The 18,388-nt window shown below is 40.8% G+C and overlaps 2 protein-coding genes and 1 long non-coding RNA gene across 3 annotated transcripts; 1 reads left to right on the top strand and 2 right to left on the bottom strand.

The window, feature by feature from the left end:
• Nucleotides 1–66: 66 nt before the first annotated feature.
• Nucleotides 67–10,410, top strand: ahi1 (Abelson helper integration site 1). Its single transcript, XM_061082612.1, has 27 exons — nucleotides 67–120; nucleotides 478–556; nucleotides 1,104–1,222; nucleotides 1,526–2,100; nucleotides 2,222–2,310; nucleotides 2,398–2,584; nucleotides 2,868–3,060; nucleotides 3,145–3,240; nucleotides 3,327–3,512; nucleotides 3,681–3,833; nucleotides 4,166–4,298; nucleotides 4,494–4,617; nucleotides 4,788–5,017; nucleotides 5,412–5,515; nucleotides 5,602–5,720; nucleotides 5,923–6,053; nucleotides 6,159–6,299; nucleotides 6,448–6,641; nucleotides 6,755–6,797; nucleotides 6,908–6,960; nucleotides 7,624–7,741; nucleotides 8,026–8,084; nucleotides 8,394–8,459; nucleotides 8,545–8,707; nucleotides 8,798–8,883; nucleotides 9,632–9,720; nucleotides 9,899–10,410. Exons 2-27 carry the CDS (start codon nucleotides 547–549, stop codon nucleotides 10,062–10,064), a joined length of 3,627 nt encoding a protein of 1,208 aa, XP_060938595.1. The 5' UTR covers nucleotides 67–120; nucleotides 478–546; the 3' UTR covers nucleotides 10,065–10,410.
• Nucleotides 4,671–6,855, bottom strand: LOC133015423 (uncharacterized). Its single transcript, XR_009681531.1, has 2 exons — nucleotides 6,736–6,855; nucleotides 4,671–5,712 (listed from the first exon to the last, which is right to left on the bottom strand). It is a non-coding gene; the product is annotated as an uncharacterized LOC133015423 (long non-coding RNA).
• A 93-nt stretch (nucleotides 10,411–10,503) lies between the features above and the next one.
• On the bottom strand, nucleotides 10,504–17,519 carry slc18b1 (solute carrier family 18 member B1). Its single transcript, XM_061082613.1, has 14 exons — nucleotides 17,353–17,519; nucleotides 17,097–17,218; nucleotides 14,913–15,008; nucleotides 14,748–14,821; nucleotides 14,512–14,659; nucleotides 14,117–14,273; nucleotides 13,896–14,032; nucleotides 13,704–13,805; nucleotides 13,521–13,612; nucleotides 12,255–12,350; nucleotides 12,086–12,160; nucleotides 11,851–11,944; nucleotides 11,287–11,333; nucleotides 10,504–11,184 (listed from the first exon to the last, which is right to left on the bottom strand). The coding sequence occupies exons 1-14, from the start codon at nucleotides 17,381–17,383 to the stop codon at nucleotides 11,127–11,129; spliced, it is 1,329 nt and encodes a 442-aa protein (XP_060938596.1). The 5' UTR covers nucleotides 17,384–17,519; the 3' UTR covers nucleotides 10,504–11,126.
• Nucleotides 17,520–18,388: the final 869 nt, after the last annotated feature.

Below are 18,388 nucleotides of genomic sequence, written 5' to 3'. Positions count from 1 at the left end.
ATTCTCATTGGTGAATGTGCTCTTTGTTGTATTGCGTCACGACGTTCATCCCGTTAAACGGTTGACTTGGAAACCGTCGCAGCGTCGCTGGTGAAGTTGGAGGAATCACAGTCACAGCAGGTAAACAACAGGGAAACAACAGGGAAACACACAGTCACACCCTCACGGACACACGTATTCCCGGGTTTGGATCCATGTGTGTGGACGCTGCTTCGTTCCAGAGCTCAGACTTCTGGTCGAGGAACCTAAATCCTGCTGTGTCAAACGAATTTAGCCTGTTAGCTATCGTTAGCACATAGCGAGCTAGCTAAAGTCGCTAACGTTACCAAGCTTTTTCAACATTGGAGCCTAAACTTTAAGAAATACAACACAGACAACAACACACACACAATCAACACTCACGTTACAAACCACTGGAGGACCAGCAGAGGGTTTGTGGTGCAGCGTGAGCCTTATCCCTGTGTTTCTTATTTTTAGCATGCAAGCCCTCCTCCCTGGATTACTGTTGTTTTGCACTCAGGATGAGAGACACCACTGAGCCTGAGGATGCCAGCAGGTGAGTGTGGGGCTGTCCCTTCAACACATTCATAATAATAATTGTAATAACTTTATGCATGTAGCATCTCTCAAAAGCCTTTACAAAGTGCTTCACAAATAGGTACACAAATAAAATTACATCACAAATACAATAATGCAACATGCTTTGAAGGTAGTGGCAAAATAAAAGAATAAAAGAAACACGACAGCAAGCAGAATATTTGGATATCTTCAGTTGTAGTTAAGGTAAAAATACCATATCGAATGATATACAACATGTACAGCAACACATGCTAAATTATTTTCGTCAAACCACTTTTCTTGTTGATGCTAGTGTTAACTTTTAATTTTTTATTCTAACAGGTTTCTTGTTTTTACACTATTAGTTTCTATTCCATTCATATTTTCTACATTTCTTATATTCATAACTCAGGTATTATCATCCTTCTCTTAAGTATTGCATGTCACTTGTTACTTACTGATGCCTACTTATGTCTCTTGCTGCTGTAATATTGCAAATTTCCCCATCGTGGGACTAAAAATGGATCCATCCTGTCTTTTTACAGGTGAGAGGGACGACCGGGCAAAGAGCCGGGAGAGATTCAACGAAGTGTTCAAGAAATACACGGACACAGAAAAGAAGAAGTTGAAGAAGAAAAGCACTGAAACACCGGAGACCATTTTGGTATGTGTTCTTAAATCTGCAGCTCCATGGGCATGTATGTGTTGGAGAACGTTACACCAGGTTTCCAAGATTTCATAGTTTAGTGTTGATATGCTTCAAAGAAAATATTTAGCATTGTAGAAAATGTCTTATAGCCATTTGAATCATCCTTATAGATTCTGTATGCAGTAGAACATACAGTATGTCTTGTATTAATCTCCTTTCTCAATGCAAATCTATACAAGGGTTGAAATCATATTAAAGGTGAAGAGAAAGACATATCCTGACATTTCTTTGCTTTATGTCCAATTTCATTCTTTTTAGCTTCAGAATCTAAAAACGAATCTCAGCCTGGGGAAGGACACAGAAGAGGATGAGAGCATCCTTCAGAACACGTATCACCCTGAGGATGGCAGCCCTCGCTACACCAAGAACAAAAGGAGAGAGAAGGACGTTGCTAAAAAAGTTAATATCAACAACAGTAGAAACGAAGAGGAGATTCAAACACCAATTACCAAGAGGAAGAGTAAGAGGGGGCTTCCCCCCCTCCCTGTACCCGAGGACAGCAGCTACATCCAGAAGGATAAAGCCGCCAAGTCTGAGATTCCTTTTGAGCCAGAGGATATTGGTGGTAGAAAAGAACCAAAGCGAAAAAGTAAAAAGGGGAAAAGTAAAGGAGATGCAGAGGCCAAAGCAGACACCCAGGTAGAGGATGCTGAGGACAAGCTGCTGCACGAATACCAGCAGAGGATTGCACAGGAGGAAGACAGCTCTCCAAAAAAAACAAAAGTCAAGACAGAAGAAGAAAGCGCTGTCTCCCACAACGTTGCACTGAACAATGACGTTGGGAAGAAGAAAAAGAAGAAGCTGAAATCTGTAGTGACAGAGTCAGATTTGGGGTGTGTGCACTTTTTAATATATTACATGTAGATTTGTTGTGTTTTTACATCCAGCAGTAAGGCTGTAGGATTCAGTTTTTAACGGATATTAAAGCACAATTCTGGATTTTCGCTACGTCAGGGAACAAGATGACGCTGCAGACCAGGATGCTGATCTGGAAAACCAAACAGAATCCAAGGGAAAGAAAAAAAAGAAGAAGAAAAAGCATGGTAACCGATATTTCAGGAAATCATTCACAAAGTTCTAAAATGTTTTTTGGATGTTGATGAATTTAATGTTTTTTTTTTTTTTTTCAGTTGTCAAAGAAGAGAGTGAAACTGAGGCAGAAGAACCACAGAAACCAATGTTTGATGCCAGCCTTGTGCTGGCAGTGTCTGTTCACAGAACAGATCGCCTCAAAACCGACCTGCTGATCTCACACCCAATGGTGAAGATCCATGTTGTTGATGAAATCACTGGACAGTATGTGAAGAAGGAAGACTGGTGAGAATGGACACTGTTTATGTGAAGTTGTGTTCTTTCATGTTTCATTGCAGGATCATAAGTGTGTCTGTTGCTTAATACATTCATTCTTCTGATAACTTGAAACATAAGTGTCGCAGCTATTTGTGCTCTAATAAAATCTAGACATGCAAACGTTATTTTAAGGTCTAATTTCAATATAATCCTGACTGTAAGAAGTTTGAATAAATATACAAAATTTACAGCGAGTTCAGTTTTTCTGTAAACTCATAATTCATTAATTTGTATTTCCCTTGTCTTATAGCCATAGACCAGTTTCCTCATTCTATGAGCAGGAGAACGTTGACCACATTCTGCCCATCATGACTCAACCTTTCGACTTCAAGAAAAACAAATCAATCGTCCCCGAGTGGCAGGAGCAGATCATATTCAACGAGCGCTTTGGCTACTTTGTCGAACAAAAGGGCGAAAGCCCCAAAGTCTTACTTTTTTTTGAGGTAAGAGACATTTAAATTTTGAAAGATTTGGCCAATTCCACATTGCTGCCAATAACTGTTTATCATTTCAAATGTTTTATAAAGATCCTGGACTTCATTAGCATGGAAGAAGCAAAAGCGAACTTTGATGTCAACAAGCAGGAACGAGGATTCAGGAAGATTGCATGGGCGTTCCTTAAGGTACTGTACTGACACTTAGAAAAAGATGTTTAGTCTTAATTTAAATTGCTTAATCTCTTCCTTGTTTTCCATTTCCCTCTGTTTAGCTTGTTGGCACTAACGGTGTGCTGAACATCGACAGTAAACTCCGCCTGCAGCTCTTCGGTCCTCCGCCGCGGGCCAAGAGACAACCTAAAACAATAGAGGTGGTTGAGTGGTGGAGGAAGTTCCCGAGACACAAATATGCATCCACCCTTTATGTGACAGTGAAAGGCATTAAACTCCCTGAGCATGTAAGTTGGTAGTTGATTGTGTCGTTGTTTAAGTTTATATTGTCTCACATTTCTATTATATTATTATACATTATATTTATGTTTTACTATAGGTAATGTTTCGTATACTTTGATGTAAAGTTGAAGCAATGCCTTCAGTAGATTCAGCTCTGTGTTTTTGTTATGCAGGTGGACCCGTGTATCCGCTCCATGATGGCGCTGCAAGAGGAGAGAGGCAGCACCTCGTACAGTGAGCTGCAGAACGAGGTCACCAAGAGGAGCCTGAGTCAGCCTCTCGACAGCAAGCCGCCGGTCCTGAGATGGAGCCGGCTGCCTGGTCAGGTCGGTACAGTTAACAGACGAATTGCCACAGGACAATCAGAGTTATGATGTAATAAACCAGCCTGCTCGGGTATAACGAATCATTCCCGGAGACCATTTTAATCTGCATTCGTCGTAAGACACAAGCTTCATCAGCAGACTGGATAGTGTGAGGTGAACTCCTTGCAGTAACTTAAGAAGTTTTTTTAAATGTTCTGCCCTTTCAGGCGACATCTGGCCCTGAAGTAGACTGAAACCACCTCCGATCTATTTGCTCATTCTGTCTGTTCTGGTCTGGTCTGTGCTCAGACATGTGAAACTACACAAGCCTTATGAGTGTTTCTCTGCTAAAGGTCTGTCGGATTCCCAACAAGCCCATGCTGACGTTTCGTGGTGGTCAGATGGGATGTTTCACGGTGCTCTTCTCTCATGCTGGCACAATACTGGCTGCTGCTTGTGCCGACCGAGATTCTTTCCCTGTTGTAGGTAAGCTACGCCTCCCCTGCGGCTGCTCCTCTTGACTACTCAGCCTAAATCTCCAGCCAATTAAGTTGTTGATTGCACCCACTAGTCACAAACATCACTGGGAATGACCTCAGGCATAAGCAATATTCAAACATGCACAAAAAAATCAAAAAAATATACCATTTAAAAACTAACCTGGGTCATTTGCTGTTTCAGTGTATGATATTCCCTCGGGCAAGATTTTGGCTGCCTTCAGCGGTCATCTGAAAATAGTCTATGATCTCTGCTGGTCCAGAGATGACAAGAGACTTCTGTCTGCCTCCTCTGATGGAACCGTCAGGTAAGTTAAATGATAAACAGCACTGATAGGGAATGACTTAAAGAAACTGGGTATGAGTTCTGTCTGCTGGTGACTGAATTGCAATTTTTACTTGTGCCTCTAGGTGGAGTTTCATCACATTACTGCATTTTCATTCAAATTAATCTGTGCATGATGTTCATTTCTGTCAGAGAGTGGAATGTGGAGAGGCTCCTGGGAGCGGCTCAGAAGGTGCTCCCTCACCCGTCCTTCATATACTGTGCTCAGTACCACCCCACAGCCCAGAACCTGGTGGTGACCGGGGGCTACGACAGTCTGGTGCGAGTGTGGAGACTCGACGTTGACGATGTGAATGGCCAGCTGCTGCAGGAGTTTGAGGGTCACGGCAGTTTCATCAACACCATTTGTTTCGACTCTGAAGGTAAGACGTTCACAGTGCGCTGTGTAGATGTGTGAAAGCTCTATTGGAAGATAAGCAGCCTGTGTACCTGGCCTCTAACCCACTGCGAGATCGGCCTCCTGCCACCAACCTTGACTTTAGAAACAATGACCAATATAAACTTTGTTATTTTTGATAGATTTAGATTTCTTTTGGTCTGTTCTATTGACATTTTTCTTTATATCTTTTAATCACATCCAAATTTCAATCGACACATGCATGTGATCCTTCCTGGAATACAGGACAAAATCTAATTTTCCTTATTTAAATTGTGTTTAAACTGTTACAAAATTTGTTGCATGATTCTTGGCATCTTTAGTTTTATCATGTGCCTTCAGTTATCTGATGTTCCTTTTGTTCTATCTGATGTGACCAGGGATGAGAATGTTCTCTGCAGACAATACAGGCCTCATCATTGTCTGGAAAACTGCAGTGAATGACAGTAGGCAGCAGCCATGTCATCGCTGGTGTATAGAGAAGGTATTGGTCATTTCACATACTGTATCCTGAGACTTTAGAGAAATATTTATCTGTAACCTCAAATGCTATGTGTTGTCAATTGGCAGAAGATCGATGAGAGTGACCTCCGCGGCATTCCCGTCAACAAGCTGCAGCTTCATCCAAACGGGCGGTGCCTGCTCATCCACGCCAAAGACAGTGTCCTGAGGATGATGGACCTGAGGATGTAAATAAGACAAAACTTTATAACTCCACTCTGAAGTGATATAAATACATGTTTGATAAAGGAAAGGAAAAAAAGAGACAAAGGGGCATTAATTATATAAGTAAAAATGACATGTGAATGTATCATAGTGTTTCCTGTATTATGATGTGTTTGAATCTGAATATAGATATTTTTTTCTAACCGAATGAATATCCTTTCTCAGCCTGGCTGTAAAGAAGTACACTGGAGCCACAAACTACAGAGAGAGAATTTATAGCACTTTCACACCATGCGGGAACTTCCTCTTCTCTGGCAGCGAGGATGGGATGGCGTACGTCTGGAATGTAGACACAGGTTAGGATCATGTCCTACTTTCCTGTAATCAAGAAGCCAATGAGTTCTGAACAGATTTATCAGTTTTCTACAAGATGGCTTCACCCTGTTTTCTTTTCTGGCCAGGTGACCAAGTTGCAGTGTACTCTGAGCTTTGTTATCCCACTGCCCTCCACGGCGTGTCCTTCCACCCTCACGAGAACATGGTGGCTTTCTGTGCCTTCGGTCAGAGCCAGCCCGTCCATGTGTACCTGTATGACCGCAAAGGTTTGTAATAAGAAAAACCCGGACAAATACTATTTTTATCCGTGGCTCCAGTTGCTGAATGTTAGTATTTTAGTGAAGAGTCACTCGATAGGAAAGTGTAGATTTTGAAATACACTGAGCTAAAACTATGTCCTGCTGTTCTCCATAGTGTCCCAGCTGGAAGTGCACAATATACAAGCAGCGAGCAGATCAGCGTCCACAGACCCCAGAACTGTCAGAAACACCCCGGATCCCCTGGTGTCCCAGGACAGATCTGCTGCCTCAGCCATGGATCAGTTTGCACATGCAGCAAGACTCGCACTGAAAATGCAGTGTGTTAAAGAACAACTGGACTCAGTCCTTGTAAATACGCAGCCTCTATTACTTTGACATATATTTGCTTAGTGTTGCTCAAATTCATTATTTCCGTCAGAAAGGGTATGCACAAAAAACTCACCCTTTCAAAACATTTCTAGGAACCACGAAGGTCTTCAATTTCTGGATACCTGTATGAGCAAGGTACTGTGTGATTAGCTTTGGACAGTACGTCTGGATTCAATCTTTTTGTGCAACACTGTCGTATTTTCATTTGCATGGAAAAAACAGTGTCTCTTGTTTGTGCTTTGCAGACAAAATGGACTTTATTCAAACGGGGAGGAGCTTGACATCAGATGCCGGAGCAGTGAGTATTTGATCAATAGTCCCTAAACATCCCTGTACACTTGGTCTAAATTGAGGTCATAGATGATGATGTAACCTATCAAACAACATTGATTTGAATTTCCACAACTTCTGAATAATTTAGCTTGGTTTTGTATTACATATTCAGGAAGGAAGTAACTTTATACAACTACAGAGCGTGAGGTTTTGATAATAAACCAAAATCTTGCCTATGACTACATTACATTTCTACCAATCCCTTTATTATTCAGGTTATCTTGCTGGTTCTTTTTTACTTCCGACAAGGATCTTATGTTTTCACCCCTGTCCTTTTGTGTGTTGGTTGGTTTTTGAGGCAAAGATCACGCAAAATATACTAAACTGAGTTCCTGTACATTTTGTGGAGGGGATGGGGTATGACCAGAGGAAGAACCCATAAAAGTTTGGTACGGATTCAGATCATGAGGCAGATCCACAATCTTTTTTCCCCTTTCTTGAACATAGCGAGATGGGGCGTTTTTGAAAATTTCCGTTGATTACTCAGAGAACAACTCATAGATCTTGATGAATTCACCCCAAAATCATGCTCGTGTAGGGGATTCAGTGTGAAAAACATCATTGCTACTAACTGCTCTTTTGAAAGTTAAATAAACATTCGTGTGAACTCCAGCTCTTTTCTTTTCAGACGGGATTAAATGCCTCATTACCGCCTCCCTCTCTCCTGTCGCCACACTCCAAGCTGCAGTTCTCTGGTTCTGTGGCGGAGCAGCTTATCCCCCAGGCAGCGCTCAGCACCCAGAGTCGTAAGTGGCCTGTTTCTATTAATCATATAGTGCTTGGCTTTACTGCAAGATCGCAAATATTTCAAAGGTCAAATATTTTCCAAAGATTATGGCTGAACAAAGTTTAGCACTTGGGTGACCAAGAGCAAAAGCTTCCAGCAAGTCTCCTGAAGCATGAACTACATACACAGAGAAAGAGAGGGACCTCTTGTGATTCTGACATGCATTCGTAAGAGAAAACACAAGTCACAGGGTTATGTTGACTTATTTATGCTCACTCTTTGAAGTTTTCCTTGTAATTGCAGGCAGGTTCACTTCAGTGGGTCAGCGTCTGAAAGGAGCTTCGTCCCTCAGGCTGCAGGCGGTAAGGCTTCTTTCTTTTCTTTTCTTTTTCATTCTGATAAGGAACAAAACTGCACAGATAAAACAGTCGTTTCCTGAAGTCTGTCAGAATTGCAACTAGATGATTTAGCTTTAACTAAATGTGTCTCTGTTTTTCTCGATTCCTCGTTTGGTCCTATTTATTTCTTTGGTTTAAAAATGACCCACTTGTCCTGTTCCCCTGTTAGTTTACTCACTGGCTTGAGATTTGTTTTATCAAAAAACACCTGGTTTTATGTTGCCTTCCTCACAAGATGGATCATAACAAGAATATTCTTATTTTCTCCTCCAGACTCTTCCTGACGACTTTTCTTCAGGTACACATGTGGAAACCGATTCTGCTCCCGTGCAGCAAGTAGTAAGTATCCACTGAAGCTGTGACCTCACTCAATCGCTCAAATGCGACCTCATGTTTGTAATCCACCTCTGTGCTTCTCTCGCAGGTTGTCTCGCTTTACGACTACAGAGCCAATCGCTCTGATGAACTGACCTTACGTCGCGGTGATGTCATCCACGTGCTGTACAAGGACAACGACAACTGGTGGTTCGGACGCCTGGTCAACGGACAGCAGGGATATTTCCTGGCATCTTATGTTTCTGATCAGAGTAAGTGGAAGATGTTTTAATGCGGTAGATGGGCACTTTTCTGACAATGTAAAATAAACCCACTACATATGACTTATTTTACTGTTGTAGGAGATTTCAGTGAAGAGGTGACTCAGTCCGGGGAGGCACACGCAGCCTTGTCTGAAGGGACGGTTGAGAGGTCCACACCAACCAGGGTAAGAAGGAATCACACAGTTGATTTAACTCTTTATATTTGGGGGACTAGTCATTGAAACTGTGATGGGGTTTGCATTTCCAGACACCTGATACACTATATGGACACCTACAGGAGCTTTTATGACATCCAACTCTAAAACAGTAGGCATTGATATGAATTTGGTCCCCCCTTTGCAGCTATAACAGCCTCCATTCTTCAGGGAAATCTTTCTACACGATTTTCCAGTGTGTCTGTGGGAATCTTTGCCCAATGAACCAGAAGAGCATTTGTGAGGTCAGACACTGACGTTGGACGAGAGGCCTGGCTCGCAATCTCCGTTCTAGATCATCCCAATGGTGTTTGATGAGGTTGAGATAAGGTTTATTTGGGGCCAGTCAAGTTTCACACCAATCTCACCCAACCATGCTTTTAGAGACCTTGCTTTGTGCACTGTGGCAGAGTCATGCTGGAACAGGAAAGAACATTACACAAACTGTTCCACTGGGTTGGAAGCAAAGAATTGTAAAAAATGTCTCACTAAGCTGAAGCATTAAGATTTCCCTTCACTGGAATTAAAGGTCAAGTCCAACAAATGGAAACGGGACTGAATGAAACACCTGAATTTTAACAGTAAGAGTTCGGCTCGATACCTTTGTCCATATAGTGTATCTTCCTCTTGTGTCTATGGTGCCTCTGTTTCTGGTGTGTGGTGTTTCACTCTCTTTTACCCTCCTCTTCCTGGTTGTCGTCTTTGTCACTTTTCCAAGGTGTCTGCTGCAATTAGTTCTTCTGGGGAACTCAGGTTTCTTTCTGAGCCGGCCCTCTCTGACACTGAACCTGAGCTGAGTGATACCAAGTAAGTTACTCACTTGCCGTAAATACTCTGGACTATATTCACAGGAGCCCGGGTACTAAACACTGCATGAGCCGCTGTTCTTTAAATGTTGGTCTTCTTAAAGCAAAGAAAGACTACTTCTTTTTTTTTTTTACTGACTGACTGACTGAAAAATAATGAAAGTATGTTTTTTCCACAGAGCTAGAAGGAAAAAGAAGGTGAAAAAGCCTGGAGTCCCTGCTCTGTCCTCTCAGGCCACATTCTCAGATGCAGATGTTTCGGGGATGAGCAGCCGGAGGAGACGCAGACCTCTCCCCAAGAGACCCACAGGGTCCACTAACGGTGCCTTTGAGCCGGATACTTAAACTCATGGACACTTAATGGTTTTGAACTTTTTATAAATTTTTCCTATGAATCACAAGTTGTTTTTTCGGTTTGATTTTTTTATGTTGTGAAGAGTCAATATGTTTAAATTTTGTTCATAAAATCTCTTGATATCAACATTTTTACTAATCTGGGAGTTCCTTTCATGTTTTGCATAAAAAAAAAAGTTGTTTTATTGTAAAAGAATTACTATTGTATCAATTATGAACAGAAATATGTAAATTTTCCTGCCAATATATTTAACAGTGTTCTATTTTCTTAGCGTGTAAGAGATTAAAGTTGATATTCGCCATTTCCTCACAACTATAAAAATACAGATTACTCATATCTACATGTTTGTTTCTCTTTTTCTAAACAATTCGTTTGAAAAGCCACATTTTTTATATATATATATAAAAAAAAAGACAAGCTCATTGCAAATTTTCTGCATATTTCAAAATGATTTTAAAGAATTTCTTACATACAGAAATGTTTTCTTATTTGCATTTTCTTTCATTCATCAACAGCACCATACGATATGACTAATTACAGTGCAATCTATATGAAGTTAAACTGTATATTATGTTAGCTGACAGATCTCTTAAAAGACGACGTTACAAACATGGTTCTTCTCCTTCATGTCAGTGGTTATGTGGCAGCTCTTGAAATCCAAGTCTTGTGATGTAGAAAACTAAGATGGTTAATTGAGCCGGGCTGCAGAACAAAAAGCACATTTAGTTTGTGGAATGTGGTTGACTAATATTTGTTAGTTTTACATTCATCCACAGGTAATTTGAACAGCAGCATGAAATCATAGTCTGACCACTGCTTTGTTTCATGGTTGTTAGAACCCAACTATAAAACAATTCATAGAAACATAATTATACTATTATATAAAAACAAGCACAACACAAAATAGTTCTACAACCCAAGTAAAAATCATGACAATCTGCAAAACAAAAAGTTGTTACAAAGCATCTTAACTGGCCGAAGGACACAAGTTGGTGAAACATTAGGTTCTGGTTGTTTTCAGTGTAGCGACCGCCCCAGTGTTTCTGAGGCTCTCATTCATTCAGCAGAGGAGTGATCTCATCTGTTTGTCTGCTCCCATCTTCTGAAACCCTTTAATTCAAGCATGAAGTGAAGAATTAAAACCCTATACGTTCAAATAAAGTTACACATGCTATTCAGTATTTAAATATAACTTCATAGATTTAAGATTACCTTTGCTTTGGTCGTTGAACGAGATAATACACAGCGAGGAGAAAGGCCTAAGGGAAGAGCAGACATAGAGTTTCATGTGATCAGCTGCTGAGAAGGAAGAATCACAACCTTCTTTCTTTACCGATCCTTAAGCCCTGAGCCATTAACAGGCATGTCAGTGTGTTATTTTGAATTGAAAGAAAACGTAAAAGTACATGGAGAAGAACCATGTTTGTAACAGCGTCTTTGAAGAGATCTGTCAGCTAACACAATATACAGTTTAACTTAATATATATTGCACTGTAATTAGTTATATCTTATGGTGCTGTTGATGAATAAATGAAAATGCAAATACATATTTTCTGCATTGGTCATTATGTGAAATAAAAGTTCTCACATTTGCAAAAACATAAATACAGATTCCTCTATTATCAGTTACATCAGTCAGGGTCTAGTTCTTGGTGACATTGTGATAAACTACAAACTGGGATCTTTGAAAAACCAATCAGTGTTTAAGATATAATAAGTTTGCATCGTTCATGTTTCCTCACATTAGTCTTCATGTAAACACAAACTGACACCTACTGCCATAAACGCCAGAGCTCCTTGGACGGCAGCCGCCCACTGGAAGCTCAGGTGCTGTGTGAGAAGACCACCGACTACTGGGCCATAAAACATCCTTTAAAAACAAAACAAATGCACACTTTGAAATATAAACCACAACATATAGAACACAAAGGAAAGTACGCAGAAATTGCTTTAGGATGTCAGTAAAAACCACTAAAACTCAGTAAAAACAGTAAAAACCACTAAAACTCACCCAAATGACCAAACTGCACCAAACAGCCCAGACACCATTCCGAGAGTACTTAGTCCTTCTTGAAATCCATTTTCACTGCAAAGAAAGTCATTTGGAACATGCATTACCTTGCATTAGGTAGGAAAAAACACCAGGTCACGAATGTAGGTCCACATGTGAAGCCACTTACTATGCACATGTGATGATCTCGGGGAACGTGGGGAGTGCAGTAATGCCCAGAGAAAACCCAATGACACAGAGCATGAGCACCAGTAGCCACAGCTGACTATGAAAACAGCACACATACAAGTTCATGTCATTATCCTGCAATAATATATTTATGAAATGTGCTGCAGAGAAGACACATGCACGTCTCAATGCAGCTCCCCCACAGCCGCCGGTGGAAATGGATGATGAAAATAAGCCCAAATATAACGGACACAGGTTCTGCCATCATGTCATATCTAGCATCAAGCCAGATTCTGCGCGGTGGCAATGGTGGAGAACAGCTCGACCAATCGCAAGTTATTCTCAGCTGTAACATCAAAAATAACTAAGTTAAAACTTTATAGAAAAATACGCTCAAATGACAGAAACCGTCTTTGAAAGAAAATTAGTTGGTGTGTACTTGGACATTTTAGATGCGATGGCGCCCTATCCAATAACAGGGAGGAGCCACCAGATCAAGATATTTTTGGCCTCACGTTTGGGGAGCCATTTTTTATTTACAGTCTACGGTCTCAATAAGCAACATCTGATAGCTTGTCTTTTATGCTGTTTCCTGTCCTCACATTGAGCTAAGCCAGACATGGGCAAAGTACGGCTCGCTGGGCTTATTAATCCGGCCCGCCGAACTTGTCCAAATAATAATAAAGAAAAAAAAAATTGAAATTATTATTATTTTTTTTTTGGAAACTAACAATTTCGTAGCACTTTAATGGCACGTACTTATAGAACTTTGTAGTTTTGCTTTATTTTAGAAGAAATTGTACTTTCTTGGTTCTTGTTGTTCTGGGTTTGAACCCTCGGGGTTGATGCACTTATTGTAAGTCGCTTTGGATAAAAGTGTCAGCTAAATTAAATTTGCCCAGGAGTGTGGTGTTTAGGGCCCGAAAGGGCACATGATCTCCCTTCACTTTTTCCCTTTGCCCTGTGAGCCCTTCATCCTTCAATCCTTTCATGTAATGATTTTTCCATGTCATTTATATTAGTTCACAAAAACACTCCATCCATCTGTTCCTGGCCCGGCCCCTCTGTCAAATTTTGGAACCCATTGTGGCCCGCAAGTCAAAAAGTTTGCCCACCCCTGAGCTAAGCCAACAATCTCCTGTCCATAGGCTCAGACATGAGAGTGGTTCTGATCTCTGCATCTAACTCTGCACGAGAAAGCAGATAAATTCATGACTGACTTTGTTCCAATGAAGGATGGTATATTCCACCTGTGGCCCATGTTTACCTCTGGATGTGAAGGAAAGGAACGGGGCCGAGGAAACAGAACCCGACAGCTGTGGCCAGACCTCCTGCCACCATGAATGAGCTCCTCGTGGCCTGATGAACACCCACAGACACACACAGGAATATTACTTATGTTTCAAATTATACATTAAATTACACTTTAGGATGTTGAAGTCATACTCACAGGATATTTGTCAGTGAAATAACCCATCACCGGCGATGCCAGACAGTACGGCAACGAAAAACCGAGCAAGATGAGTCCCACGTAGCCGGGCGACAGACCAAACTACGTACAATAGGTAGGAAACTTTTTCGTCACACACACAAAATCTTTACAACTGCAGAAAAGGGACTTTACCAGAAGGATGGAAATTACCGTCTCAATAGCAAACAGGGACAACGTGGCGTCCAAGAAGCCCAAACCTGCACTTAGTGTGAATATCACAAAGCAGATGAGGACTATTTTCACTTGGGAGAGAAGCCGAAAGAAGGAATCCTTCGAGGGGTCTGCGTCTGCGGAGAGAAGCACGGTTCAGGGTTTTAATCGAAATGTCTTAAAAACGTCACAGTAATTTGCTGAACTCTTAAAGCTGCTACCTATGGTTGGTAAGATGTAAATGTTGAAAGGAACCATGATCAACAGGAAACCTCCGAGCAGCATGAAAGGGACCTCATATCCAAACAACTGATAGAGCCACCCTCCCAGTGGAGGCCCCAGTATGAGGCCGAGTCCTGTGAAAATCTCTAAACTACCCTGAGGAGAGAGAAATGAAGAATTACACACACAGTGAATTCAATATACAGAAGCAAACAGGACACCTCTGCGATTGCTCCACACTGTCCATCAAAAGATATGATATTTTTACTTGTCACGGCACCGGTGAAAAAGACAGCTCAAAAACATCAACCCTGACAATAAGGCTTTTTTTGTTTTGCTCATGATGCTTATGTCCAAACGACATACCAGACAGACATGAGTTCTCTGCACTCACCAAAACAGTCGCCACATTGTGTGGGAATATTTTTGCTGACACGGCAAAAGAGGAGGTCATGGCAGCGGCGAAGCCCACAGCGTCGATGGACCTCACTACAAAGCACAGGGTGATGAAGGCCGGTCCTGCAGGAACCCGGTCGAGCAGTCTGAGAGAGAGACAAGCGGCTAATAAGGAATGAATTAAGACTGGATCAACTGCAAGCTGCTGGGTCAAAAGAAGATGGTGACACTTACCCAAACACAATGGTGCAGCCCGACGACACAAAAAGTCCTGCAATGAGCATAAACTTTGCACCAATTTGGACGATCTGAGGCGACAAAGAATAAGTGTTAGTTACTCTGCAGCACGTTGCACTGAAAATAACACAATGTGATAAGAAATGATGGCATTGTACTCACATATCTTCCCATTATCAATGAACCAAATAAATTGCAGACGGCGTAGCAGCCAAATATGAGGCCGATGACTGTTTGACTAGCTCCTTTCTTCACCGCCTGTGTAGACATATTTGTGCAGTGTCTTAAACAGGTCTCAGTAGGAATGATTATCGCACACAACGCTATGACAACCAAGGAAGAATGTCCCTCAGTCCATATCTCCAACAAGGCTCTGCAGTCTCCCAATGAAAGCACATTTAAATTCACTGGATTCAGATTTTTATTCAGATCTGTTCCAGCAACCAACTAATTGTTTTCATCATTAATGATCAGCGATCAGATTGATTACATTCTTGATTCACTGATCATTGTTTGGTCTGAACAGTTAAGTTAAGGTGAGATCATTAAGACTTGAAAGACAAAAAAAAAGTAGCAAATTCTCACATGTTTTTGCCAGAAATTGGTTAAATTCATACCTCTCCACCAAGGCCCAAAGGTCTCCTTATTAAACCCCATTTAATCCCCATTTGGATCTGCACCAAATTTTTCCACACTTTCTCCCACTTTACTCCCATAAATATTATATATCCCTGAAATGTTGTTGTTGTTTGTATTATTCTCTGAGAATTCAACAAAAATGTTGTAAAAAAGTCTTGCAATGTTAAAGAAATTCATGGAACTGCCTCGTGATTCACAAAAAAATGTAATGGCTTCTTCCCGGGGTCATGAACAGAAATCAGTAACATAATTTTTGCACAATCCAAATCAGAAACAAATAATAAACAGAAACAACAAACTAAATCCAAATGTCTCATCTTGTAGGACATGTAATGGAAGGTGAATCAGACAATAAATGTTGAATATGCAGTTGTAAATAAAGTTGTTGTATTATTGTATCTTATGTCATGTGCTAATCAGATATCATTAAACCTGCTGACTGGGACGGACACGTCTCTGCAGCGAGCAACACAGAGACGATCATTCACGCGCCTGCAGGGAGACTTCCACGTGTGACACATGATTCACACACACTTTCATTCACTCCACACAGAGTTATTAAAGGGCATTAGTGGAGGTTGTCTGATTGGTAAGTTTCACGATGACTTGTTTGCATATCATATCACAGGCTCGGTCTCCAGGGGGCGTGGCCCTCGGCTCCACTTTCACTGTGCCAAACAATCTACAGGAGAAGATATGCATCGGTTCACGCCCACATACGCCCAATGAAGTGCTGGATGCAAATATTTACAACTCTGATTGTGTGTATCAGCTGGAGTGTCATATTTTACCACCGGCCATCGTGCAATCAAATCTTACACAAAAACAGATCATGTGAAAACTGAATTTGATTGTGTTCCAAATGTCCACCTGTACAACTCCTGAAGACACGACACTGGACGACTGAGAACCTACACACAGATTTCCTGTATTTGTCTTGTGTTGTCGTCTCCCTAATAACACAATATCTCAAACACGCAGGGGAAAGGTCAACATTGTGTGTATTTTAATGCAGATATCAGACGTGAACTCTACTTGACTTGTTTAGTGTTGTTATCAGATTTGTTTACATGTGGTTGTATTGTTCTTAAACACACATTACTTCGTTCAAAATGGTTGTGTTTTTGTTTGATTTACTTGTGTAAGGTTTCTTTTAAACCTGCATTACAGGAAGTTGACAATGTCAAATCAACTAAACCCTTCTTCCTTAATCCTAATATGGCATATTGGATATTATAATTTCTTTTCCAATAACCGATAACCGTGATTCACTCTGCATCACTTGGACTTTACATGTCATTTGCATTTCTGGCAACAGAATTACATCGAAATGCAAATGCATGTAGAAAAAATCAAATAAAAGAAACAATACCTTATAAAAAGTACCAGAAGAATATTTTGGAATAACGTGAACTTTATGACTGATTTAAGAAAATCAAACACAGACAATGTGCAAATCAAAGACAGTTAATATGATCTAAATATTTTCTTATCTGTTGCAGTATTAAAATCTGGTATTGTTGTTCAACATCACATGACCTAAGGTAGTTGTATGATTGTTGACTAATCACCAGTGTGTCTAATGCAGCATTAATCTTTAACTACCATAAAGTGATTATTGTTGAACAGTTCACTTCAGCTTTATGAGGTCAATATAAGATATTCATGAATGAGAAAGCTGTCATGACTTTGTTGCTTCTATCTTACCTCAGTGGGGAAGAAGGGACCTAATATGGAGTAACACATCATGGAGCTGAAGTTCACGGATGCCATGGATATTAAAGTGAGGAGCTGCCTCCTCGTCATGCGGCTGGAGGGAGTGTGTGTCTCTGACAGGACACACAACACACAGGTGAGTTCACACAGAGGACACAGAGGGACTGGAGGACACAGAGGTTCAGGCTGAAGGGAACTCAGCTGCTGATGTTTGGTAAGTCAAACTTTAGAGAGGAAGCTCACCGACCTGTTTGCTGGGGATCCTCCACCTCCTCCATCGTGACTCCTCTGGGCTTCCGTATGAAGTTCAGATGAGGAAGTTCTTCACATGACGTAGAAGAAGAACCTGTCCGATCCGCGACAGACCTCCCAGTCACCTACTGGGTCCCGAGTGACTGGGAGCTCCGCCATGAAGTCAAGTTTCCACAGCTGCACCAGTCACTCTCCATGTAAATATCCGTACACGCCTTCACAATAAGAGCCCCGGCTTCCGGGGGCTATAAATATATACAGTCAACATTTGCTAACAAGAAGTTCACATAACCATTAAATTCAATCAGAACCAATCTTAACAATAGTAAAGTTTATTATATAATCAAATGTATTGAATCAGCTCTCACAACAATAATCAATCAAACTAACTAGAAAATACATAAACTGCAACATTTCATCCTTGATTTGTGATTTGTATATAGCCTACATAGACACACACACACACACACACACACACACAGAGAGAGCAATGTACACAGCAATGTATGTATTTAAGTATGTGAGTGTGTGCATGTGTGAATGCATTGTTTGTGTGTGTGTGTGTGTGTGTTTGTATGTATGAATGTATAGATAGATAGATAGATAGATAGATAGATAGATAGATAGATAGATAGATAGATAGATAGATAGATAGATAGATAGATAGATAGATAGATAGATAGATAGATAGATAGATAGATAGATAGATAGATAGATAGATAGCAATTGTGCCCCTTGTGTTATTTAGTATTTTCAGGATGACCCTGCGGTGAAGCAACTGATTTCATCTTATGAGAGCTCCTGGAACCTGAGTGCAGCTGTGAAGAAGCTTTTCTCTGATCCTTGTTCATATAACAGCATAATCATTTTATTGGATGTGTTTGTCTGGAAGAAACAGTCTGGGGGAAAATTAAACTCTTGTCCAAAGAAAATAATCAGTTAAAGAAAAGTACTAGACATATTTCTACAATTTGTGCATAAAGATGTATTTATGTATTACTCGTTTATCGCACAACAAACAGACTAAAGCA

The sequence above is a fragment of the Limanda limanda genome, chromosome 12 (genome assembly GCF_963576545.1).
Source record: "Limanda limanda chromosome 12, fLimLim1.1, whole genome shotgun sequence".
Lineage (NCBI taxonomy): Eukaryota > Metazoa > Chordata > Actinopteri > Pleuronectiformes > Pleuronectidae > Limanda > Limanda limanda.
Note: the sequence above shows the minus strand (reverse complement) of the source record. Positions and strands in the feature narration are given on the sequence as shown.